Source organism: Siphateles boraxobius, unplaced genomic scaffold (assembly GCF_051911475.1).
Source record: "Siphateles boraxobius isolate OS27281-9 unplaced genomic scaffold, OSU_SipBor_1 8, whole genome shotgun sequence".
In the NCBI taxonomy this organism is placed as follows: Eukaryota; Metazoa; Chordata; class Actinopteri; order Cypriniformes; family Leuciscidae; genus Siphateles; species Siphateles boraxobius.
In genome coordinates this window covers 6,630,516-6,657,100 of record NW_027509208.1, presented here as the reverse complement: position 1 = coordinate 6,657,100, position 26,585 = coordinate 6,630,516, and the positions used below count along the sequence as shown (strand labels likewise).

Genomic DNA, 26,585 nt, shown 5'->3' with positions numbered 1-26,585 from the left:
GCACAAACAAGAACAGATACTAAAAATGCAGAACTTTCTTTTTGTTTTTTTTGTCTTCATTCATGACATTCTGCTGTCTCATCACTCTGTAGGTCACGGTACTTCTGCATCCACATAGGCTGTATACTGCTGGCCATTGCTCTGCCTGTGAAACCACGCCACCTGCGGCTGAAAGAGCAACAGTCTGCTGTACAACCGAGCCTGGAGAGCACAGACAGCAACAGCAACCAGAAACCGAAAGCCACATGAGTCCTGGAACACCTTACCAAACTTCTCACCACACACAGACTGGGCAAATGTACCTATTCTCCAGCCACACATGAAGAGAGTCAGATATACTAAAGCTCACAAATAAACCAACAAACCAGCCTTTATCTGGACTGATAGAGTAAGTCATCTCTTGACTCAGTATAGTGGTACTGGGATTCGACAGTGATTTGAGATGATGGAATCAAACCTGAGTCTGACTGCTATAAGAAGAGTTTTATTGCCAAGAAAACACTTGTATAGAATCATGTGACCTTGCCTTTATAATCCCAGTTGTCACAGCAAGTATTAGTGTCCTAACCTGGTGGTACTGTATCAGGTTGTAAATTGGATTTTCTTGCAAGGGACAAGGCCTTTATCAGTTGCAGAAAGCAGGCAATTCATGTCACAGAGTTTTCATGTCGCAGGGGTAAAAATAAATATGACTAACTAAACTAACAGGAAAAATAATAATGGATTTATTGGAAAAATGAAGTTTAAAAAATGCAGGATGTCTGTGCAACAAAAAGTTTAAATAATGTCCACAAATTTTAAGACAAATTGGTTCTTTTTCCAAGTCAGAAAGTCTGAATTGAGATTTAATTCCATGGCTGAACCATTTAAACTGGGCTCTTCGCTCTTTGTCAATGTTATGTTTGTTATGGTCTGTTGTAACGTCTTGTCCATTTAGTCTTCACATAAACTCTGAAAGTTACACATAATACATTCCACTCTAAAGACCAGAGATTATTTTCTCATCATTGAAAGTATTTCTCAGTCTAAACTGGGAATTTTGGAATGTTAGAGTTATAAAAAAAAATAAAAAAAATAAAAGATAGTACTGTTAATTGCATGACTTTTTCGAGTCAGGCAGGCAGTGATTCTGTATGCACAGTAATGCACATTTTGTATGGCATCAGTCAGCTTCAGAGTTTGGCCTGCTTAAGGTTGGAAATGAAGCTGATGTTTGTGTTGAAGTTTAATGAAATGATAGAGGATGTCCACTGGATTTGTTTGAACCGTATTATGTTCGCTGTGTGGATCTGGTACAAATTTTTTTTTTTTTAATTATGTGATTAAAAGAGGTCTTTTTACTATTTTGTGGTGTATTTTTTTTCTGAGTAACTATTTTGCAAAGATAATGTGCATGCTATTGTTAAACATTAATTAATCTGTAGTGAAATGTTTGAAACATTAATAATTCTAGAATGCATCAACCTGAGCAGTCCTCAACATCTGCTCTTTGCTCTGCAGACATAAACCATGCACTTTGTGCCACTACAGATAACAAGAAGTTACTTGATCTTGCTGACATGATATAGGGATGTCTGCTACTTTTCAATTAGAATAGATTTGTTTTACCCTTCATAATGTATGAAAAAGTATAAGTATTTATAACTATTAACAAAATAATAAAGTTTAGTCAGAAGTTTATATATATATATATATATATATATATATATATATATTTATTTTTATTGTTTTTTACTTTGGAGACAAGCATATCAGGGAAGAGCTGTAATGTGATGTGTGAAGGAAAAATCAAATTAAATAATAATAATACATTTATTTTATATAGCACCTTTTAAAGTTGCTTTCTCAAAGCGCTTTACAGGCAAACATAACCACATATACAAAAATATCACACTATGAATAGAATATTTACAATCAATATCTATTTTTGTCAAATTATGCAGTTTTGCATATTTAGGGTATAAAAGTCAGTTATAAAATCAGCCTTAGCTATAGCAAAACAAAGAAGTTGACCATTGCCATCAAATGACATCAAACGCAACAACATAATTTAGGTGGAAATTACACGTTTTTGTTTTGCAAATGACTGTTTGACCTTGAACTAGTGAAAGTGTGAAAAGTAACCTATGTTTGTAATTTTATTTTCTGAAAGGTCAAGGTTTCAATATAGGCTAGCTGAAGAAACATTCATAGTCTGATGCACTAAAAAAGAATAAAAGCAAATGGAGGATGAAATACAAGATTATATAATCTATAACAATGACTAGGCTACAAAGTGCTGTGTAATGAAACATAACCCCCCATTATCAATAATATATAACTGACATTAAATTTAACATTATATATAACAGTATGTGTATATATGTCTACTCACTAAACTATCACACACACATTTAATCACATGCGTTCATGTGCTGAGCGGTGACGTCACGCAGTGTGTTGTCAGGGACTCGCCCGGGAAGAAGCTTAAACAGCACAGCGCTTCGCTTCTTCAAAATGGCTGGTGTTAAAGATGGTGAATAGGAAGAAAGAAGCTCCGTAGACCGAAAAACTAGAGAGAAATACGCATCTCTAAACGGACCCTCTGACAGCAGGGCATTTCAACGTTTCTGTTCGGTGAGGTACGTCTCGTAGCTGAAGGCAGACGTCAGGTTTAAATCGCTTTTGTCCGTTGATGCCGCGTATGATTGACAGTTCATAAGCTGGATGTTAACGAGCATCAAGCTGTAGAATTGAGCGTATTTGAACATTCACATCGAATAATATGTAGTTTGTAATGCTAATGTAATACTGATAAGGTTGATCTGTTTAGGGTTGTTTTGATTGCGATGAATTGGCTAGTCTCTCATAGGGAGTCAGACATGCAGACATGTCGACAAGACACTGCCCGTCCTATTTAACGTTATTTCTAGAAATAGTGTTAACGTTACATTCTTCAATATCAAAGTACAATAATATTAAGACTGTAAAATATACCAGAATAAATATGCATTACCTTGCAGATATCATGTAACGTTACTGTTTTTGGACTCTTATTCACCCAGGTCCCATTTATCTCACAATAGGCTAACATTATATATTTATTTATTTTTAGCCCTATCTGTCTGTCTGTCTAGTTTAATGTGTAGGCTAATAGTGTTCAGTATGTACAGTACATTATAATTTATAACTGCAGGGCTGTCAATCATCTCAGCATCTTGCTGTGTAGACTAGGTGTGAACCACTCTTGCTCGCCATAAATAATGCATGATGCCATTCCAAAGCAGACAGACATAAGTCACAGCCAGCAATCTGCAGGCATTCAGACAAAAGCAGAGGACAGTGTGAGTGACGCTGTGCTGGGTGTATTGTAACACATAGTGGTTTATAAGAATAACTTTGGTGTCATGTTTCATAGATAGAGATTTGAAAGCTGCTTGGATTCCTGTCTCAGCTGCCATATTCTCTATGTTGTTGTCCATTTGTTTGTTGCTTCCCGTCTGTTTCCCCCACCCCTCTTTTATACAGCCTGTGTTGAAGGTTAAATTGAGGGTCACATACTGGTGCACATCAAATAAAGGTCAAATGCTGTAAAATATCTATATTAATACAATAATATTTGCATTGGTTTGTGGTCTATTGAGCAGTCGATAAGAGTAGGCTGTCTGTTTGCTAGATAATTATTTGCACTAGCCCTCCTATGGTGTTGCAGGTCAGTTTGATCTACACTCGATTGTTAAACTGCTTGAAACACTGGTCAAACAATTATTTTTTAACATTTTGCGACTTTTTGTCATTTAGGGTCATAAATGTGCATGCAAAGCATGTAGATGTGTTTTTGAAAGGCTGCAAATTTTGGTTACATCGATTACACCGCCTTCCATTTTCCATCCAATTCACCAAGTTCTCATGCAATTTAGCACTTTGAAAAACAGCAAAGAGTCAGGTAACCAAACAACAGCAAAGAGTCAGGTAACCAAACAAACAACAAAAACAGAAAACCTTTATTGAAGCGTGTTAAAGACTAATATATTTACCCTCACAAAGTCAAAGATTTGAGAACCAGACACAAAAAGGTAGAGGCTAGTTACCTACCACACCAAGTACAAATAGCAATAAATACTAGGCTATTCATACAAAGTAGCCTACATATAATGATATTTATTCTTAGTTGTAGTTATTTGCACCTCAGCATGGAAACCAATTAGGGTAAATTTGACCCGCAACACAAAAGGTGTACTCAGATTTTCAACATAACTCTGGGAAATGGGAAAGCCTATTAGTAAGTGTGTCTGTGGAGATGTTTGGACAAAATGAATGTTATTCTGTGTTATGCTTATCTGTGCCAGCCTCCTTTTTCATGACATTTAAAGTCCATTGCCTGCGTCTGTTCTTGGCCTACACTGAGAACAAATGCTCTGGTATCACCTGTCACTTGAATTCAAACTCAATTTAACATCTCTAGCACTTAATCTCAAAGAGTTTCATATCATTTACTTTTTTTTTCATCCTCCCAACAACCTATCTTGATATGCAGTATAGGTCTCTGTTCACAATTTATGTACTGAAAGTGACTAAATGAGTTTCTACTCAGGGTGTCCTAGGTACTGGCAATCATGGACACCACAACGTCCATCAAGATGACCACTCTGGCCATCCAGAACCTCTTCAGCTACGTGGAGGAAGAAAATCTGGCTGCTGTAAAAGCCCATCTAGATAAGTTCAAAGAGGTGGATGGTCGAAGCGATGTAAGTTGCATCAAAAAAGTCAAACATTATTTAAGATGTTCAGCTAGATTGTTAAGATATCAAATATCTGTCTTTCTCATTGTGTCTTTGACAGAATGGACAGACTCCTCTGATGTTGGCCTCGGAGCAGGGCAGTCTTGAGATTGTTCAAGAGCTCATCCGAAGGGGAGCAGACGTCAACTTGGATGATGTGGTGAGAAAATGCCCACATAACTGCTTTACAATAAGAGTTGGTAGGAAGTTACAGTAACAATTCAGTTTAGGGTCCAGTTCTCACTATTAACTCACTGCTATGAAACGGGGTGGTGATGGCGCAGTGGATAAGACACATGCCTTTGGTGTGAGAGACCCGGGTTCGAATCCACTGTGACACACCTATGTGTCCCTGAGCAAGACACTTAACCCCTAGTTGCTCCAGAGGCGTGCGACCTCTGACATATATAGCAATTGTAAGTCGCAATGGATGAAAGCGTCAGCTAAATGAATAAATGTAATGTAATGTAAATGTAGTTACTTATTAGCATGCATATTACTAGGATATTGGCTGTTTATTAGTACTTATAAAGCACATATTAATGCCTTATTCTGCATGACCTTATTCTACATCCCTTAATCCTTAATCCTACCCAATACCTAAACTTACCAACTATAAATGAGCAGTGATTAGGAGTTTATTGAGGTAAACTCTAGGGATGGGACGGTATGAAAATGTCATATCACGATTATAGCGAAATTATCGTGATTATCAATATTATCACGGTTTTGTTAAAACAAAATGAAAGTGTTAAAAAAGAACTGATGCTCACACTGAAAACATCTCAACAAGTTTTATATTTGAGAATCAACAAACAACAAATAAAACGAGCAGCTCTATGCACTTTTTAAAGCAAGATTCTATTCTGTGGCATTTCCTTCCTTATAATGACCGTCGTCAATAGCAACGCATTATAACTCAGCATTATAACCTAGCGCACATCCATGTATCACAACGGACGCGCGCTCTCATTTCATACACGGTATTAATGATAATTGAATTTTAAACGATATTACTAACCGTCAGTACATTTTACCGTGGTTTATAGTGTAACCGGTAATCGTCCCGTCCCTAGTAAACTCCATAGTTTATAGTTAGTAAATAGCGAAAAACTAAAGTGCGACTGAAGTTACAGTACATATTGGGGCTGGGTATTGACACAAATTTCACAAATTTCATTTCGATTCGAATTCGATTCAATATTGATTATTTTGGATATCAGGTAGAATACATGGCAAATTTTCTCAAGGAAAACAAATCTCTTAACTTAATGCTGTAAACTATGGGAGTCAGTTGTAGCCTATAGGCCTTCTATAATATTGAAGGTAAAAATTAACTTATTTGTAACAATACAAAAACTTAAATTACACTTTTATTTATTTTTATAATAAGAAAGTTATATGAAATATAAACATTTAAATGGTGGCTGTCATAAGAACTTGCCAGATTTATCCAAACATGCATTAAATATTGAAGAACATTAAAAAATTATAATGAATATGGTGCATATATTCAGCAAAATGCTCCTCTCTAGGGTAAATTTTTCTTGCTGACTAACGAGTTTATGGTCACATATGGAAAATGGACGTAATTTGAAATCTGAGACTTTATTTCATATCAATAGTAACAAAGCACAAAGATTATTGCGATTTATTGGATGGGATGCGCGCTACAATGTTCCATTCATTCGTCAAATTAAAACAGGATGACTAATCGATTCTTGGGTCGAAAATCGATATCGGTTCGTAAAAATGAGAATCGATTAATATCGAGGAATCGATATTTTTTACCCAGCCCTAGTACATATTATGGTATTATGGTATATCGATGTTCATATTATGGATAGCCATATATCAGCAGCTTATTATAATGTTATAAGAAAATAGTTTGTGACATCTACTATGATCAAATTATTAATAAAATAAATAATGAATAAATAATTAAATATATTAGTATTGTTTCTGTATTTATTATAGGGATCTAGTCTTGTGAATTGTAAAATTCACATGAATTTCTGATTTTTTACTTTTTACCCTTTTGCTTTATTGACACCAGCAGTCTTCTTCATAGCATTTCCCTTTATTAGTTATTCAATATCTTGAAGCCTGTTTATATCCTTGGTTTATTTTCAGACTTATTTTGTTATATATTTATAATCTGTAGAAGGTGAAGTGCCCATTATAACCATGCTGTAGGGCTGTTATTTGTAGTATAGCTCCATCACTGTTCCCATGGTGACATTGCCAGTGGTTCAATAGTTTCCATAGCGACCCGTCTTTGTGCCTCTCCTTAATAGGACTGCTGGTCCGCTCTGACCTCTGCAGCTAAAGAGGGGCATGTGGAGGTGGTGAAAGAGCTGCTGGAAAACAGTGCCTATATTGAGCACAGAGACTCGGTGAGAAAATCAAAAAGCAATGCATCTGCTTTATTTTTTAGTTCCATAATCACATTTAAAAAAAGAACACATTATCAACTTAATGAGGTGGCTTTGTGTCTTGCAGGGGGGTTGGACCGCCCTTACTTGGGCGTCATATAAAAATAGAGTTGAGGTGGCCAAGGTCCTGCTGGACACTGGGGCAAACCCAATCACCACTGGACTGGTAAAGATACAAAAACTTATCAATTGCCTTTCCACATATGAGATAAGCACAGACATACAAATCATATAATGGATCCAAATGTAATATATGCAATCATTGATTAAAACTGATCATACTTTTGATGTGGTTACCTTAGCAATACAGCGTATACCCCATTATCTGGGCAGCCGGTAGAGGCCATTCAGAGATTGTGAAACTCTTGCTGGAGCATGGAGCTAAAGTCAACTGCTCTGATAAGGTGAGCTAAACCAATCCTGCCTGACTGCGATTAAATGAATTTTCCGGGTTGAAAACAAGCTTCCATTGTAAATTCATTGTTCTGTTTTTACAAACCGAAGTAAACATTACTTTCTCTGGTAATCTACAGCATACCACAGTTGCTGTTAGATTTAATTTGTTAGATTTAATTGTTAAATTTAATTAGATTTAATTTGTGCTAAACTGGAAATATTCATTTAATAATTTTACTGGTAAAATTATTAAAGGTAAAGACCAGCATATTTAACTTTAAACCAGCATTTTTTATAATTATAGTATGGCACCACCCCACTGATCTGGGCTGCTAGAAAGGGCCACTACGACTGCGTGATGCACCTGTTGGAGAACGGAGCTGATGTTGACCAGGAGGGGGCGGTATGTATTCATCATTTAGCACAGTGATTCTCACTTAGCCTTTTTGTCTCTCAGGCTCCCGATTTGTCCACAACAATTTTCAAAGGCCATATGACTTTTCCAATTTGTGATTTTACTGGATAAGGATAAATAAATATTTTTTTACCCTTAATTTCTACCGTATAAAATATTTTAGAGCTTTTGTTTTAACTAGAAAAACTGATGTACTGCTGATTTAGAAGCATTACATCTGTAGCCAGAGGGCCTTTTTGTCTTATTTTGTTAATCTTTCCCACTTAAGAACTCAATGACGGCACTGATCGTAGCTGTGAAGGGAGGATACACAGAGGTGGTTAAGGAGCTTCTGAAGAGGAATCCCAATGTAAACATGACTGATAAGGATGGAAACACAGCTCTCATGATCGCAGCTAAAGAGGGCTACACTGAGATTGTGCAGGACCTGCTCGATGCCGGCACATACGTCAACATCCCAGACAGGGTGGGTTGAACATCACAATAAACCTTACAAACGGATCTTTGTAAAAACTGATATAGTGGATGAGAAAGTATTTTCATTGTGTGTTGTGTTTTAAACCTCTAGAGTGGAGACACTGTGCTGATTGGAGCTGTGAGAGGTGGACATGTTGAGATTGTGAGGGCACTACTGCATAAGTATGCAGACATCGACATTAGAGGCCAGGTAACATGCCTGTTACATCATATACGTTAAAATACTTTAAACTAGGGCTGCATAGTTAAACAGATAATCACGATTATTTGATCAATTATTGACAATTTTCTTTTTACATTTCATCATAAAACAAGAGAAAATCAGCTAGGGCTGGGCGATATGGCAAAAATATCATATCACAATTTATTTCAGGAAAATCACAATTTATGATTTTATCACAATTCTTTTTCTTGTTGGTTTTACTAGTTTGCAAGTGACTAAGCAGTACAGCCAAGCAGTACCCTATTTAAACATAGTGCCTATTTAGACATTTAGGCCAAAGTGGCGAACCTAAAAATCTTTGTCATTATTTTCTTTGTTATTAAAAGATAAGAACAAAGATACACATTACATATACACAACATATAATATACAAATTAAAAGTCCAGTTGTGCTTTATTTTTTCAGCCACAGTAGGTGTATTTAACAGAAGCATTCAGGAAAGAAATTAAATGGACAAATATAAAAATAAAACACTACATAGATCCTCCTTTTATGCTTCCGCTCCTCCATGAGAGATACGAGACCGGTGCGTCGCGCAGGTGTCACTCATCGCCGTCCTCCCACGGCACATTAGACTTCACTGTATAATGCGAAGGGCATGCCAAAACGGGCATTGGCACCGGCATGGACACCAGCACGGACACCGGCACGTAGAGAAATGTATTCTGATTCCAATGTTTTTACAAGCAAGAGATACATCCATATAAACCCCCACCCTCAATTCAATATTTTTTTTTCTTCTTACATTTCGGCATTGCGGATAGTGAGCTTGCTGTGCCTGGTACAGTATTTGCCCTGCTGGCGCGTCTGTGTTCTCTTTGCATCCGTCTTCAGCTTGTCCAGTCTCTGGCCTGTGTTTACGTTCTGTTTACAAAATTAGTAATATTGCCACACAAATTACATTTTGGGAAATGATTGCAATGCAGTTTGTGTACAAGTCCGGAGCAGAGATCGGTCACAAGAAAAAAAGTCCAGTTGCCGATCATGTGTTTGGAGCAAAAACTGGCCAATTCCAATCAATATATTTATAATATACATTAACACAATCTTTACATTTTTTTCCATTCATTCCAATAATTGCAAACTATGTTAATGTTTTTATTATTAAAACAACAAAAATTATTTTCTAGCATAGAGGATGAATAAGAGCATTTATTCAGCAAACACATTCGCAAACAATGTAGTCTAGACCTTGTGAAGGAATACTGACTATATTAAACTTTTATTTGAGCAGAATATCACTGTGGAGATCAGTAAACTCCAACCTAAATGTTTGTTGATGTTTCAGATTATCAAAGACTGTTTGGAAAATATATAATCCATTTAAGTGAAAAGCTCTGATTGGGGGATTCAGACATTTGACTTTTGGCAACCTCAAGTTTAAAAGCTTGTGTAGGCTTGGTTCCAGTGCAAGATAATTGAAATGCTCCTTACCAGCGGTCAATATCGCAAATGATTATGCTTAATTAATCGAGAAAAGCAGAAACTGTGATCAGGATTAAAATGATTAATCGTGCAGCCCTACTAGAAACAACAAATGAGAGATGTATAAAGGTTATGGGAAATTGAAATGACTGTACTGTTGTTGTTGTTGTTGTTTTTTTACAGGAAAATAAGACCGCTCTCTATTGGGCAGTAGAGAAAGGCAATGCAACCATGGTTAGAGACATACTGCAGTGCAATCCAGACACAGAGACCACCACTAAAGTAAAGAACACAAAGAGTCATGTTCAAGAGATTGTTTTACTGTTATGAGCTAGTTTTTAATCTTTATTTTTGTGTATTTAGGATTCTGAGACACCACTAATCAAAGCCACCAAGATGAGAAACATAGAAATAGTGGAGCTGTTGCTGGACAAAGGGGCCAAAGTCTCGGCAGTGGACAAGGTAAAACATCAGTCACAATTTCATGTACATAATTTACATTCACATGATGAGACTATATTGCACTTTAAGTCTCTGCTCTCTTTGGCTACAGAAAGGGGACACCCCTCTTCATATCGCCATACGTGGACGGAGCCGCAGGCTGGCTGAGCTCCTCCTCCGTAACCCTAAAGATGGCCGCCTCCTCTACCGGCCCAACAAGGCTGGAGAGACACCCTATAACATCGACTGCAGTCACCAGAAGAGCATCCTCACCCAGATTTTTGGAGCCCGTAAGTCTGGGATTAGATCTCCATCATGAGCTCAACTATTGATAAATACTCATCATTGGGAATGGGTATCAGTACATATTTCCTGATTCAATTACATTCTGTTTCACAAGATTCTATTTGATTCCATTTTGATTCATTTGAGTTTTTTCTGATTTTATTTATTTCTCATACATTTGGGTTTATTTCAGTTATAATGTTTATTTTGCTTACATAGAAATTCTCTCTCTCTGCAAATACAGGGCAGTTTTTCAGACTGTTTCAAATCATTAACTCATCTTTTTAAACTGTTCATTTAAAGAACCGCCTGAGAGTCATTAATTTTGTCAATAAAGTTGCACTGTAGTTGCCCTTTGTTTTTAGTTCACTTCAATAAAAAGAACTGACACGTAAGAGTAATTTGTTCATGAATCTGGCCAAACAGGTTGCATTGTATGTTTGTTTCTTTATTGTCCACTTTGTTCTCCACAGTCTTAATGATCTACAATAACCAGAGACTTGCTCTCTTTAGTTCTGAACCTTCATATGTTTTTAACTACTTTAGTTGCATGTCAGGCATTAAATTATACTACATTCACTGTGTATGTTATGAATGACCTGTGTGTGTTTTTGCCCCTCTCTATGTTGTCCCCTTTAGGACATCTGTCCCCCACAGAGTCAGATGGGGACATGCTGGGCTATGACCTGTACAGCAGTGCTTTGGCAGACATCCTGAGTGAGCCCACCATGCAGCCGCCCATCTGTGTGGGTCTGTACGCCCAGTGGGGAAGTGGCAAGTCCTTCCTGCTCAAGAAACTAGAGGGTGAGCGTTATTTAAAATCACTCGAATTAAACAAGGAAAGTGACCTGAAAAGGATATTTTAAAGCAAAGTTTAGTCATGTACAGCACGTACCCACTTAGCTTTTTAGCTATTTCTGAGCTTGGAATGTTTAATAGAGTTCAGTTTGCTGCATCTGGTGTATATTTATTGGTGGATAAATCTTCATATTTCTTTCTCAGATGAGATGAAGACATTTGCAGGTCAGCAGGTGGAGCCGTTGTTCCAGTTTTCCTGGCTGGTTGTGTTATTATCTGTCCTGCTGTGCGGCTCTGTAGCGCTTGTGCTCGGCTTCACTGTGGATCCCAAGCTGGCTATCTCCATCTCTCTCAGCATCCTTGCACTACTTTATGTGTTCTTTGGTAAGAAAAACTGGTCTATTATTCAGTGTTTCAGCATAAGTTCTTAAAAAATCTGTACTTTTGGTCATAATTGAGTTATGAATAATATCAAATTAAACAAAATTCAATTAATAACCCTTGAAAGGTATAGTGAATGTGTGTATATTCTGTATCTCTACACAGTGGTTGTGTACTTTGGGAGCAGGCGTGAGGGCGAGAGTTGGAACTGGACATGGGTCCTTAGCACCCGTCTGGCCCGACACATTGGATACCTGGAGCTTCTACTCAAACTCATGTTCGTCAACCCACCAGAGCTGCCGGAACAGACCACCCGTGCACTGCCTGTCAGGTAATTACCCACATTCTGCATAAAACCGTAAAACCATTAAAATTACGTTCCTGTGACCTGTCCTAAAGGGTGGATGTGCTGTGTCCTTGATTTCCACTAGAGGGCAGGGGTACAGAACTCAGTTCCTGGAGGGCCACAGTCCTGCAGATTTTAGCTTCAACCCTAGTTAAACACACCTCATCAAGCTAATCAAGTCTTTTAAGATTCTTTGAAAACTACAGGTTGGAGGAGGGTTGGGACTAAACTGTGCAGGACTGTGGACCTCCAGGAACTGAGTTTGGGACCCCTGCCTTAAGCCGGGTGCACACTGTGTGATTTATAATAGTCCTTTACGATTGTTGCTTGTCAGACTGTACGAACATGATGATCACTATAAGCCATGTCACACTGTAAGATCTCAGTTGTCATTAATGTCAGACTGTACGACAGTCAAGACGTGTTAAAAATGGGCGTACAAGAAAACTTGTGCGGGGTTTTACGTCATCAATCCATGACACGTTCGGTGATAGTGAGCTGCATTACACTCTGGATTTAAATGGTGGCTACAAAGAAATCTCTAACGTTCATTTTGGTCATAGCTTGTTTTGAAAAACAAAGACCGTTTGACAGTCGGCGTAGGAGAAGTCACACTGCAGGACTGTGAGTCAAATCTTCTGACAGTAAAATTTGATCGCAACGGACATTAATCGGCTGTCGGTGAACACGTCAAACTAACGATCAAAGACTTCAAATTTTAGCCTAGAATCAGAGGACAAATCGTAGTCAAAATCACACAGTGGTGTCCTATTTTCCATTTTCTGCTCAAGAACTATATATATATATATATATATATATATATATTGTGGTGGGAGGAGCAAACGACAGACACTCTGGCGATTCAAGTGACAGGGTGGTGTGATAATAAGGGGCTGGCAGTCGACCTGTCAGAATATATAAATATACATATATACATAAGTGTTTTTAATTAACACTTTTTTTCTGTCAGGTTTCTGTTCACAGACTATAACCGGTTATCCAGTGTGGGTGGGGAGACGTCCATGGCTGAAATGATCGCTACTCTCTCGGATGCTTGTGAGAGAGAGTTCGGCTTCTTGGCCACCAGACTTTTTAGAGTCTTCAAAACTGAGGACACTAAAGGTAAAGGCCACTTAACCATTCACGACTATTCACGACTATTCAGGATCTATAGGGCAACTGATATATCTATATTTACCTTAATTTATTGTTGTGACCGTGTCTACCCTCAGGCAAAAAGAAGTGGAAGAAGACATGTTGCATCCCATCCTTTGTCATCTTCCTCTTCATCTTGGGCTGCTTGATCGTGGGAATGGCCCTGCTGGCTGTCTTCAAAGTGGATGGGCAAAACCAGACAGTGAACGCAGTGCTGGTTTCCATGGCGAGTGTTGTTGGATTGGCTCTGTTGCTTAACTGTCGCACCTGGTGGCAGGTGACAGACTCAGTGCTGAACTCCCAGAGGAAGAGGCTGCACAGTGCCGCCAACAAGATGCACAAGCTGAAAAGTGAGGGCTTTATGAAGGTTAGTTGACAGGTTTCTGGGTAACCTATACTCAGAGCTACATAGTCGTGTTTATACACAGTGTCACAGAGGGTGAATTTGTTAATCTCTTTCTGACATTTTAGTCTTTCTAATACTTTTTTCTTAGGTCTTGAAGAATGAAGTGGAGCTCATGGCTAAGATGGCCAAGACTATAGACGGCTTTACCCAGAACCAGACACGTCTAGTGGTCATCATTGATGGTCTAGACTCTTGTGAACAGGACAAAGTGCTACAGATGCTAGACACGGTGAGCACCAACAGTTTTGCGCAAAACATGTTGTTAATGTTAAGTAAAACTATTAGATATTATTTTCATTCATTTAAATAAAGCTGAAGTAAATTAAAATATCAATTTTTAGATCCAATATAAAACAAAAATTAGAAATGTTACCTTTGCAACTTACTGAAATAAAATAAGTTCAAACAGTAGTACTTAATTAATATAAGAATTACTAGAACGGAAATAAAAATGCATGAAAGATAGATATAGCTAAAAAAAAGTTATAAAAATGACAAAAGCACATAACAAAATAGCAAAAATTTAAATGACAACAGAAAATTAAAAAATGTAAGTTAATTGAAAATATTAATAAATACTAAAATAGTTAGTTTGTGAAATGTAAAGGTAAATGTTTGTGAAACACATCCATCTATTTCTGGAACATTCTTACTTTTGAATTGTCTTAAGCCATGAAATATCTCACAAAACTTGAAATCAGATTTGTCGTGCAGCGATGCCTTCAGGGTGTTTAAGTTCTTTGAAAAGAAAATAGTCTCCTAGCACTGGCTTTTTTGCTATTCTAACAAAGACTGAACAGAACCATTGTTTTAGTGGTAACCAGCATCATCCCATATCCAGTTAGTCAATTACATCAAGACTCAGCAGACCTATTCTAAATAGGATGCGATCATACATTTAAAGAAATATTTGGATACTGATTGAGAATCCATTGCATGTGAAGTTAATTAGATTGAGTTAATTGTTTAAGATGGCACCTGTCATTTCTATAAAATGTGTTTTTAGTGTTGAGCAAATCACCTATATCAAAAACCTATCAAAATTGTCCTTCTGATCAGGTGAGAGTGCTGTTCTCCAAGGGTCCTTTCATCTCTGTCTTCGCCAGTGATCCTCACATCATCATTAAAGCCATTAACCAGAATCTAAATAGCGTGCTGCGTGACTCCAACATCAACGGCCATGACTACATGCGCAACATTGTCCACCTGCCCGTCTTCCTCAACAGCCGCGGCCTTAGCAGTGCAAAGAAGATGTGTGCGCCAACTCCTGCTAATGGAGATACTGGGACCTCTGACGGTTTGTGTTACCATCGGATAAGGGGCGAAAATAAAACGTCTATTGTTTCCAATAGTGACTAACTATTAGTAGTCTTCCCAGTGTTTTGATATACACTACTGTGAAAAAGTTGGGGGTCAGTAAGGTTTTTTTTATTTTCTTTTTTTAAGATGACTCATCAACACTGCATACATTTGATGAAAAATACAGTACAAGCAGTAATATTGAGAATTTTTTTTTTTTACCATTTAATATAACTGTTTTCTATTTTAATATAATTTAAAATGTAATTTATCTCTGTGATGGCAAAGCTGAATTTTCAGCAGCCAGTCTTCAGTGTCACATGATCCTTCAAAAATCATTCTAATGTGATGATTTGGTGCTTAAGAAACATTTCTTATTATCGATGTTGAAAAGAGTTGTGATGCTTAATATTTTTGTGGAAACCACAGTTTTTTTTTCATGAATAGAAAGTTAAAAAGAACAGTATTTATTTTAAAGAAATAATTTGTGACATTATAAATGTCTTTACTTTCACTTTTTATCAATTTAATGCTGAATAATAATAATATTTATTATAGTTTTTTAATTTAAATGACTGCTCCCAAACTTTTGAATTGTAGTGTACAAAATGTTGCCAAATATATTGTTTTATGCTAATATATTGCCTAACCAATAATGGTTTCTCTAAGCCTGTTCTGACTAACATGTACTTTCAAAGTAGTTTTTCTATCCTCGTTGAAAGTAAAATGCTGCATGACAAAAATCACAACCAAGCAGCAAATTTGGTGGTGCTTGCAAAGCCATTTTCTTAACATTTTCTAATGATATAGGTTGGCATGAGGAGTTGGACAGAAAGTTGTCCCAGAACAGCCTGGGCGACCAGACCAAGTTTGGCAGTAAAACGACACTTAACCGCAGGGTAAGCTGATATATATGCTGGTGTTTTTCTCTCATATATGATAATAATTAGGGATTATGAATATGATTAAAAGTTATATGATAATGATTTTATCTGATGTTTGCAATAGTATGATGATTTGAACTCCAAAGACAAATTAAATTGTTCATCCTATCTGGCAATCCCATGGTCTGCGCTTGTGCAGTTTGTCTGACTAATCCAATGAGAGTTATGTTCCACCATATGATGTGGTCATATCACAAAATGTTTCCAAATGTTTCCCTTGACATTTCCTTTCCTGTATTCTTTGATGCTATTGATTTAAATCTAGTTGATCTCTCCTCAGGATACTTATCGCCGTCGGCAGATGCAGAGGTCAGTTACGCGTCAGATGTCCTTTGACCTCACAAAACTGCTCGTCACTGAGGACTGGTTCAGTGACATCAGCCCTCAGACTATGAGGAGACTGCTCAACATAGTTTCAGTCACAGGTCAGCATTTACACTTTAAGGTCAACATCAAATCAGATTTGATCATGTTTATAAACTTATTTATCATTGCATGTTATTACAAAGAAAATAAATTCTCTGTGTAATCTTTAATAAAAATGTAGTAACTTGCTCTTGCTCTGAAATAAATTTCCATTTCTGCAGACGTCACTTGAGCTATTAGATAATGTTAACCGATTGCCAAACGGCTATTTAGGTCTTGTTTTTGTCTGTTTGGTCTGGTTAGTAATGGCCACCTTTCACAAGCCAAATGATGTATTTTTTCTTATTGACCCTATTTTTTCCATTTTGAATATCTCTTTTACTCTGGAATATGTCACTTTACAGAGGCAAAACTAGTCATAAATGTTTCAGCATTACATTAACGTTCATAAGTTTAAGGTCAGTACGATTTTTAGAAAATAAATTTATTCAGCAATGATGCATTAAATTGATCGAAAGTGACAGTAAAGACATTTATGTTACAAAATATTTATTTTTCAAATAAATGCTGTTCTTTTGACCTTTCCATTTATCATAAAATCATGTTAAAAAAATTCTGATCTATTCCCACAATAATATTAAAAAATGATTTTACAAAAATTATAAAACTGTTTTCAACTTTGATAATAATAAGAACCACCAAAACATCATATTAGAATGAAGCACAGGAACACAGATATAAATTAAATGTTTACATGTATTCATATATAAGATAGTTATTTTAAATTGTAATAATATTTCATAATCTTACTGTATTTTAAGATTAAATAAATGCAGTCTTGGTTAGAATAAGAGACTTGTTTCAACAACATTTTTAAAATCTATATGATATTATCAAATCTGAACATTAAGTACTCATGAAATGCTCTCCTCTTGTTTAGGCCGCTTGCTGAGAGCCAATCAGATAAGTTTTAGCTGGGACCGGCTTGCGTCCTGGATCAACCTGACTGAGCAGTGGCCATATCGTACATCCTGGCTCATATTGTACCTAGAAGAGACAGACGGCATCCCAGATCAGAACACTCTGAAAACCATCAATGAAAGGTAGGGGTTTTTAAAGAAATATTTTAATTATCATATGATGCTATACTAATTCTATCCACAGACTTTATCACAGTAGTTTTGTAGCCCTTTCAGAATGTCAACAGATTCTCAGAAACATCATACATGCCTCTTTTTTACTTGAGATCAACAACTTGAGATTGTTGTTAATCTGTACAAAAAATGATTTTATCAGAGTACTCTCATGTAATGATTTTTTTTTTTGCATGTAGTTTGTTAGTTAGTCCATTAGGGTCCTAGAGAAAAATGTCTCCTTTGGGAAGCTTCCTGGAAACAAATAATGGGACGCCACAGAATGTCAGTTGAAGCCAAGGAAAGCAGGCCCGATCATTAGATAGGCTTCCCTATGGTGATTAGTCAGATGATGCTATTCATGAAAGACTTGTATCGTTGTCAGATATGAAATGATTATGGAATGTAAAGACTGCACTCTTGTTTACTTTACACATAGCGTAACATCACTGTGCAATTCTTGTTGTGCCCAATATGAAGGGAGAAGTAAATGCATTTGGGGCATGGGTGTATTCTGACATTTTGAGGGGTTTATAGAGCATTTTTGAAAACCCTTAGGTCTGTTTAAGTGAAAACATATGAAGTTTGTGGTTTTATGAAGAGGTTTGGCATCCAAACCATCAGTAATATTGCTGTATTGTGTTGATACTGGCTGTCTGCACACTCCTTCCACTCTTAAAGCAGTTTGTGCCCCAGAAATACAAAATGAAATGAAGATATTGTGCTGCTAATGCTGAGTTATATCAGCATCATTTTCATTTTCAGTAAAACCACCATGTCTTTGGTTTTAACATACCCTGGCATAAATTACATTGAGCCTTGCCAGATGAAACAGTCATTCTCACAAGGCCTGCATTGTTTTAGTGAAAAACGTGATGGATGCTCCACACATGCTAAAGTAACTTTTACAAACCTTAAAATATTAGTATTGTCTCATGTTTCTCAAGTTGTATCTTTCATGTACTGCCTGACAGGATCTCCAAGAATATTCCAACAACTAAAGACGTGGAGCCATTGTTGGAGATAGATGGGGATGTCCGTAGCTTTGAGGTGTTCCTTTCTTCCCGTACTCCAGTGCTTGCTGTTCGAGACATCCGCACCTTTCTCCCCTGCACCGTTAATTTAGATCCCAAACTCAGAGAGATTATTGCAGGTAAACATCTTTCTTTAAAACTAACTACATTAGCTGGCCCCTATTGATACTATTACTACCTTAATGTAGGTTAAACCATGTACTCATGCAGTATTTCATTTTATTTTGTTAAAATAATTAATATATGTTTTAGGCTAAATTTGTTAACTTGGTTTGTTAATCATTCTGGCTTCATTTTAATTTATTTAATTTTAATAAAATGTGTATTAAAAGAAGAATGTTAGTTTATTTAAGGCGAGACAGGGCAGGCAAAAACATTTTTTACTGGTCAATTTTGAGATTTTGGGATATTTGTTTTCAATAACATGTCTTCTTTCAGACTTGTGGTGAAAAAAAGTCCGAAATACACATTTAGGTCTTTATTTTACTTCACTTTGTCTGTTTGCGTCTGTAGATTTCTCATAAATTCATCAAAAGTTTTAAATCATCCCGCTGCTCCATGAGCGCTGCCGGCACCCTGTGATCACGTACACCGTTAGAAAGCTCTCTCTCTCCTGTACAATGCTTTCAGATCCAAATATGGTCATTTCCTTTTTATCAGCAACCAATCGTGAAAGTGAAATGGGCTGATTTAAGTCCAAATGCGCAATCACATTTTACAATATTAAATCTTTAAAGCCTGTTTTCTCAAAATGACTTTTCTCTCATACTCCAAGTCCGAAGTCTTCAGTAGCACCTATATACACCAAACTTTCCAGTCTTGTACCTAGTTATATTATGAAGACATTTACAGAGGGATTTGTAAATATATTATTCCTAGCCTGATTTATATAACATTTTATTCCAAAAAACATGGCGAAAAACTTTTTTTTAAGGCTATTGACAGTATATTCTGATTTACAGGATAACAAAAGTAGATATCCATAAATCCCTCTGTAACTCTTTTCCCATCTAATATGTGAACACAATGAAAAAATTATTTAGAAGCTGGCATTATCCAATATTCAGATTTCATTTTTTTTTAATATATACAAATTAGTGCATATTTAATTAGATAATGCATAATTTGCATATTTAAACATTAAATTACAGAGAACTTATAATACATTTTTTTCTCATCTTAATGTAGGTAATCAACTGGGAAAGTTTCATGGTGATATCTGCTAGTTAAAAATTTTACCCTATTCACCTGTAGTGTCTCGCCTTAAGAAAATTATTTTAAAAAATCATGTAAATTTTTTTTTAAACTTTATTTAAACGATCACATCCCAAATTTTGGTAACAGGTTTTTGAAAATGGCAATCCTCTTAGAAAATGAATAAAAGATATATTTAAAGATATAATATTTATATTTTCCACCGTCGTTCTATGTTGTAAAGCATGGTTTTCACAGTTTCTATCTCCGTATTCTCTTGTCAGATGTGCGTGCTGCACGGGAGCAGGTGAACATGGGTGGTGTCACCTATCCCACGCTACCTTTGCAGGAGGTCCGTCCTATATCAGTCTACAGCCAGCAGTCTTCGGCCTGTTCCCCTACTGCCTCCTACAACGGCCCGTATAACCCGCCGGGGGTGTCTCCTCAGCCCCACAGCGCCTATTTCAGCGGCATGGCTGGGCCACAACACCCGTTCTACAACAGGGTGAGTGTAATTGCACAAATAACGGCAAAAGAAAATTCTGATAGGTTACACCGAACCAGAAACTGTTTTTGTTTTAATACATCATTAGATTATTGTCATCTCTTTGGAGGACATTTGTGGTGAATTGGGTTCAGTTAAAACGGATAAATATTGTCAAGTGTAGATTGATGACTCAGCTGTGTTTTAGACGTAACTTTCCTCAGGGAGCTGAGCTCTACCAGGCACATCGGCTCATTTAATAGATGAGGGAAGTCCCTTGGATGAGCACACACCTCTCAAAGTATTCCAGCCTCAGTGCCAAATATTTCCACATGCCCACCCAGACAATTTTTCAATCATCTCCCTGTCCTCGTGTTTCAGTTATTGTTTTACTTCATTTTAGCTTCATTATATTTTTTTGTTTTGCGTTCAGCCTTGTTTTCTTAAGTTCAGCCCCCGATGTATAAAAAAAAAACTGTTTATGAGGCTACACGTTTGTGCACATTTCAACCTAATGAACTTTATTTTTTTCAAGCATGTTAGAGAGAATGTGTGTGTCTTTGTGTGAGAGAGAGTTTGAGTGTTAGACACCTCATTATTTCTCATGTTTGCATGTAAATGAATCTTTCAGATTCAATACAAGCTAAGCTCAATTGACAGCATTTGTGGCATAATGTTAAATACCATAGAAAACATTTTCTTAAAGAAAAGGAAAAAAGTGTGATACAATATTGTCCTTAAAATGAGAAGTTGAAATTATCAATAAATGTTGTTTAATGATTTACCTTGTATTGAGCTTGGAACATTCTTGCAAGTATTTATTTATGATTTTCTGTTATATTTTCATTCCCTAACTTTTGTTTCCTCCACATTTGGTCACCCAGCCATATTTCCCCCAACATCTTTACCAGCTGCCACGGCAATACGCTGGCAGCTCCTTCCCTCCTCATGTTCTTCCACGTCCATTCATTAAAACTGGCTATCCCAAGGACCCTAGCATTGGACCTGTAAGTACTAGTCATGAACAAAAGCTGCTAGACTTGGTGTTTTAGGTAACAGAGCATAGCACTATTGTTAGATATTTCATCTAATGTTTAATGGTGGCACTTTGCTCTTCAAGTGTTTCCTTTTATAAACATGAATTTAAAGTTTCTTCTTCCCTCTTGTCTTATGTGTCATTATCGTTTTATTTTTTTTACTGTTTTCATGTTCCAGATATACTTGATGCTTTTTCTTACAGTTTTGTGTGTTAGAGGCACAAATGTCGCAAACCCCAGGTTTTTTTTTGTGAGAACGGTTAGCTTAAAATTAGCATTAAAAGATTTTTTTCAAATGTTTTAAATGGATCAAATGTTTGTCTGCCCCCTTTAAATAGAGATTTTGGCCTGTCCCAAACAATGTCATATTTTTGACAATCTAATTAATTATTCAATTCATTGAAATAAAAAATATTTTTAATTAAATAATTTTATTTAAAAAATCTAATTATATCTATAGCGCATTTACCTTTTTGCGTGCAGCTCTGTTCCCATATTTCATTTGGTCAGTTTTCTCACAAATTGTTGACTGCAAAACTGTTCCAACACTGTTACCAAGTAATTGTAAGATTTCATTTTATTTTCAATATTTAAACATTTTTTATCCTACTAGCTAGACCTCACAGAATGGCAGCTTATTTAGACTAAATTTGGCTTTTTAAAAATGTTATTTAATATATTTTCTCTATTAAATTCTGATGTTTTATAACCCTAACCCTCAACAAAACGGATAAACCTAAAGACTTTAAAATCCAGTTTTTGGCCCTATTTTGTACCCTTTTTGTAGAAAGTGCTTCATACCTAGTGTTTGGCATTAAGTCCATTTTACGCTTTATTTGTGTGAGAACAAAAGCAATGTGCCAGTGTTTAAATATACACTTCACTACTGACGTCAAGCACCAGCTGCCTTAATGTTCACCGGAGGCTTTCGCAGTCCACCAGTTCCCACATGCTGTAGAAAAAAAAGACTAATTTGCTCCCAGTTTAAACGCTCTCTCCATCTTTCTTTCATCAACATGAATGTGGTTCCCTCACGATTTCCACCTCCTTTGTCTCTTCCCTCCTCTCCTTTCTCTCCTCAAGCAGGGTAAGGTACCGTCTTTGAAAAAGAAGCAGGTACTGAATCCTTTTAGACTCGGCTTAAGTTCTGCTGCTCTGCTAATGCTGCCCCTCCTCACACGTTTTCGCAAACACACGCTAACGCTCTCCAGAGCTCTAAACATTCACTCCCCGGCATGCACTATGGGACAAATTTCTTTAAACACTCACAGTGGAGAAGGAGGAATTAAGTTGAGATTAGATGCCTAATATAAAGTCAAAGTAAAAGTACAATATGGCAATTAACTATATAAAAAATACTGTCATTACATAGTGCTCATTTACTCATGTGACATGCTAACATGTACAGTTTAGTTGGTCACATTAAACTTGAGATCTTCTCCTTCCCCAGAATTCTCACTTTTCCCCCTGGATTTTCCAAGCTTCTGTCCTCATAAAAAATGAAAGTAAACCAATCTGTGTCTCTTTACCCTTTCCGTTGTGATGATGCTGTTTCAATGATGCCTATTTACACAAAAGCCATTGAAATAAACATTTCACACAGCGTGGCCTGAATGCTAAACTTTTTAAGTATTCTGTCAGAAAACTTTTAAAGTATAGAACCCAGGTACCACTCTGACTTTCAGAGATCTGTATTTAAAGTCCATGTAGTGTAGGTCACAATGTTTGGTTTCGTTATAATTAGACGTAGCTATTTGAAAGCTACATAACACTTAATGCTAAGTATGGTGGTAGATATGACACTCCAGCACTAACAAACTCTGAGTACAACTATTTGTATCCCTAACTTTTTCTTACCATCTTATCACTCTAGATTTGCACTAGCCTCTTTGAAATCCTGCTGGCAGCAATACATACTAAATGCATTGCATACTTTCCTCTGCAGTACCTTTTTTGATGCCTCCCTTCTTCGAATTTTAATTCAAGACCTTTTGCAACCCCTTTTAACTGTTTTCTAAAAATCTGCATGGTTTATCTCTTGTGGTAGCAGTCTGAAGGCTTCAGAGATCTTTCATATGCTCACTGTTGTGATGTAGTTGAGTGGTACTAATAGTTGTGTGTTGTGTGTACCAGGGCTCTGCCTCGGTGGTCTCAGGCACCCCATCAATGCTGCTCAGCTCAATGAGCACAGATGTTGTCTGTGAGCGTGTCAGACTTATCGATGGCATCGACCAGAACCTGCTTTCTCAGTATACTGCCACTATTAAGAAGGTGTGTATTTGTGAGGAAGAAAAAGTGTACATTGAGAAGAACATATCTTGTTTTGCACTACATTCTGATTTTGTGATTTTTCAGGCTAACATAAATGGAAGAGTTCTGTCTCAATGTAACATTGACGAGCTGAAGAAAGAGATGAACATGAATTTTGGAGATTGGCAGCTTTTCAGGACAACGGTAAGTAGTTTTCTCTGATTTATATAAACAGTACTTGAGATTTCTATATGCCTTGGCAACATTTTCATTGGCCCTGGTAGAAAAAGTAGAAATTTAATTTTTAAATAAATATTTATGCTAATTATAAATACAAAATTTCTCCTTTAAAATATATAATATTTAGAGTTATTTTTATATTTATTTATTATTATACATTTGTAACACACATACATTTAATTTTTTTAACCAAATGTTTTCTTCTACAAATAAGTTAATTTATAAATAAGTTAATTTGTAAGTTCATAAACCATTTTGTTGGAAAAAGATGGCACTCATGGCTGACCATTACAGATTGGCTTGCCATTTTGAAACCATTCTTACTGATGCTCCTAAGACAATCACACATCATTCTTGCAAATTTAACTAAACCTCCTCCATGTTATCCAGTTCAGTTATTTTACCTAGCAGAGTTCACACCTAAATCTCAGACAAAACCAAACTTTTAAGCTTGTGAGGCATACATAATACATGCACATGATCAAGAAATTTAAGATATAGTACAGTACAGTTAATTGGCCTCATACACTCTCACACTGGCCATAGATACCGGTGTAATGAAGTTGATGTTTTGCAGGTGTTGGAGCTCCGTCTTGTGGAGAGCCAGATCCTGCATGAGGAGGCTCCGAGTGAGCAAGGCAGCAGCACTGTTGGCCATGTAGAACCTTGCAGGCGCACAGGAGCATCCGCTCTCGGAGGAACTGGTAACACGGACACCTCACCCATGTACAACTTTAACCTCAGCTTTGAGGAGCTCAGTAATGTGGGTTTGGAGGAGCCTCCTAGACAAGCCAACCCTACATGGATGGTAAGTGTTTCTTCTCAGGTTCTTGCAATCCGTTTTTCAAGCCATTACATTTTAGACATTTGTTTCAGTATCTCTTGTCTTCTGTAGGCCACAACTCATCGTACACCTAGCATGTCCAGCCTCAACTCTCAGGAATCCTCCAATGAAATTTGCAAGCTAACAGACAAGCAGCAGGCAGAGTATCGCAATGCCTACGAGGAATACATTGCTTCCATGGCCCAGATTGAGGTAGGAATGGAGAAGCCTGTGCCACCTTTTGTTACCCAGCTAATGCATTCCATCAATGAGGACAAGAAGAAGGATGCAGGTGACCAGGATTCGCGCAAATCCATTTCAAAACGAGGGAGCAGCAAGTCCACTACCGATAATACCGACTACGCCTCGCCAGACACGGCCACTTTAGATCCCATAACAGAAGAGGATGAGAAGATTGACCATGGGTCATCAAAGTCCCTACTGGGACGCAAGATGTCTGGAGAGAAGGTGAGCCTTTTCCAGGGTGCCGATCTGAAGCTGAAGGCTGGGGGTGGTTTACGCTACCAGAAACTTACTAGTGATGACGAAGAGTCTGAAGAGTCAGACAATGCCCCTCTGCTCAAGGATGGAAAGAAACCTGAGCCCAATGCTGAAGATCGATCTCTATCCAAAGGTAAGGATTACCTTTCAGATAAGAAGGATTCTTCTGACTCGGGTGTCCGCTCCAATGAAAGCTCGCCCAACCATTCCCTGCAAGACGAAGAGGCCGACCTGTCACAGTCTGAGAGGGCTAATCTGATTGAGCTAGACGAGGAGAACTCAGCCCCAAAGCGAGGGCTGCCGAGTAGTCTGAGTGGCCTCCAAGACCCAGCAATCGCCCGCATGTCCATCTGCTCAGAGGACCAGTGCAGTCTTCTGGCGAGCAGCCCTGAAGAGAGCTGGCCTTCCTCCAAAAGTTATAACCTCAACCGTACACCCAGCAACACCACCCTCAACAACAACACAAACGCCCAACAAGGAAACAACGTTCACCAACCCAGAGATAGCTCCAACACCAGCTCCATGACCACTGGAAGTGATGTCATCATAACTCCTGGATCCAGCACCACCTCCACCACTACCCAAAATGAGAACATCCGTGTGGTGCATCTGAAGAGGGGACTTAACCCTGGAGATCCTCCTGAGATCCTTAAAGTGTCCTCTGAAACAGTCACCTTCGGAGAAGAGCGAGAAAGTATCCTGTAGGTGACATCTGGATCTATTGCAGTCTGGTCTTATCCGGTTAATGTTTTGTGGTGTCAATGCATGTTTGGTGTAATCATTAAATATGTGTAAAAGTGGTTATTGTGACTTTTTTTAATGTGAAGTGTAGTTGAAGTGGTTTTTAATTCACATCAAATCATCACCCACTCATCATCTCCCTTGATATGGTTCTGTATTGTTTATATATTCTGTATTGTTCTGTATAGTTTCCAAACAGTATTATTAGCTTAATCACATATTGATGTCTCCAGTTGAATGGCTAAAGCATTTTGGAATCACAGCTGTAGGAAAATAATCAGTAATGGAAAATACTGTAGTACCTTGTCATGATAAAGCTACCTTAACTCAGTTTAAAAGTATGAATATGAGCATCCAGTCTGGCTTGAAAATGTGTTGTATTGAGTTGTCCTGCATGCTGTGATTGTGCTGTAGTTACAGTAAGCAGTGACGAGCATGTGTCAGACTGCAATAATAAATTAGGCAGTAGAAACTGCATGACATGTGATGTTAGTCTTAGCGGTTAAATGTACAATTGGCAGCCGTCTTGAAAACTAAAACGTGTTTTGTGATGATTGTCTTCAACATGGAATAAAATAAACCTGCATTGACAGTAA

At 37.2% G+C, this 26,585-nt stretch overlaps 2 protein-coding genes across 5 annotated transcripts in view; both read left to right on the top strand.

Moving 5' to 3' along the window:
- The window catches only part of mboat2b (membrane bound O-acyltransferase domain containing 2b), a 30,608-nt gene extending 29,265 nt beyond the window's left edge, over positions 1-1,343 (top strand). Inside the window, exon 13 of the mRNA XM_077220885.1 lies at positions 93-1,343. Within this exon, the coding sequence (XP_077077000.1) occupies positions 93-249 (157 nt within the window). The 3' untranslated portion in view covers positions 250-1,343. The remainder of the gene's footprint in view (positions 1-92) is intronic.
- A 1,077-nt stretch (positions 1,344-2,420) lies between these two features.
- Positions 2,421-26,585, top strand: kidins220b (kinase D-interacting substrate 220b). Of its 4 annotated transcripts, none has more exons than XM_077220874.1 (30): positions 2,422-2,621; positions 4,574-4,727; positions 4,822-4,920; positions 7,058-7,156; positions 7,263-7,361; positions 7,498-7,599; positions 7,896-7,994; positions 8,275-8,472; positions 8,575-8,673; positions 10,315-10,413; positions 10,495-10,593; positions 10,685-10,862; positions 11,497-11,661; positions 11,860-12,039; positions 12,202-12,367; positions 13,353-13,504; positions 13,615-13,904; positions 14,032-14,172; positions 15,003-15,240; positions 16,053-16,141; positions 16,467-16,611; positions 17,493-17,655; positions 18,660-18,838; positions 20,198-20,418; positions 21,282-21,404; positions 22,518-22,550; positions 23,568-23,705; positions 23,790-23,888; positions 24,502-24,732; positions 24,820-26,585. In XM_077220874.1, exons 2-30 carry the CDS (start codon positions 4,596-4,598, stop codon positions 25,951-25,953), a joined length of 5,190 nt encoding a protein of 1,729 aa, XP_077076989.1. In that variant the 5' UTR covers positions 2,422-2,621; positions 4,574-4,595; the 3' UTR covers positions 25,954-26,585. The 4 variants fall into 4 exon arrangements, with proteins under 4 accessions (XP_077076992.1, XP_077076989.1, XP_077076991.1 ...); XM_077220875.1 differs by having other exon boundaries at positions 2,434-2,621; positions 22,521-22,550; XM_077220876.1 differs by lacking the exon at positions 22,518-22,550 and having other exon boundaries at positions 2,424-2,621.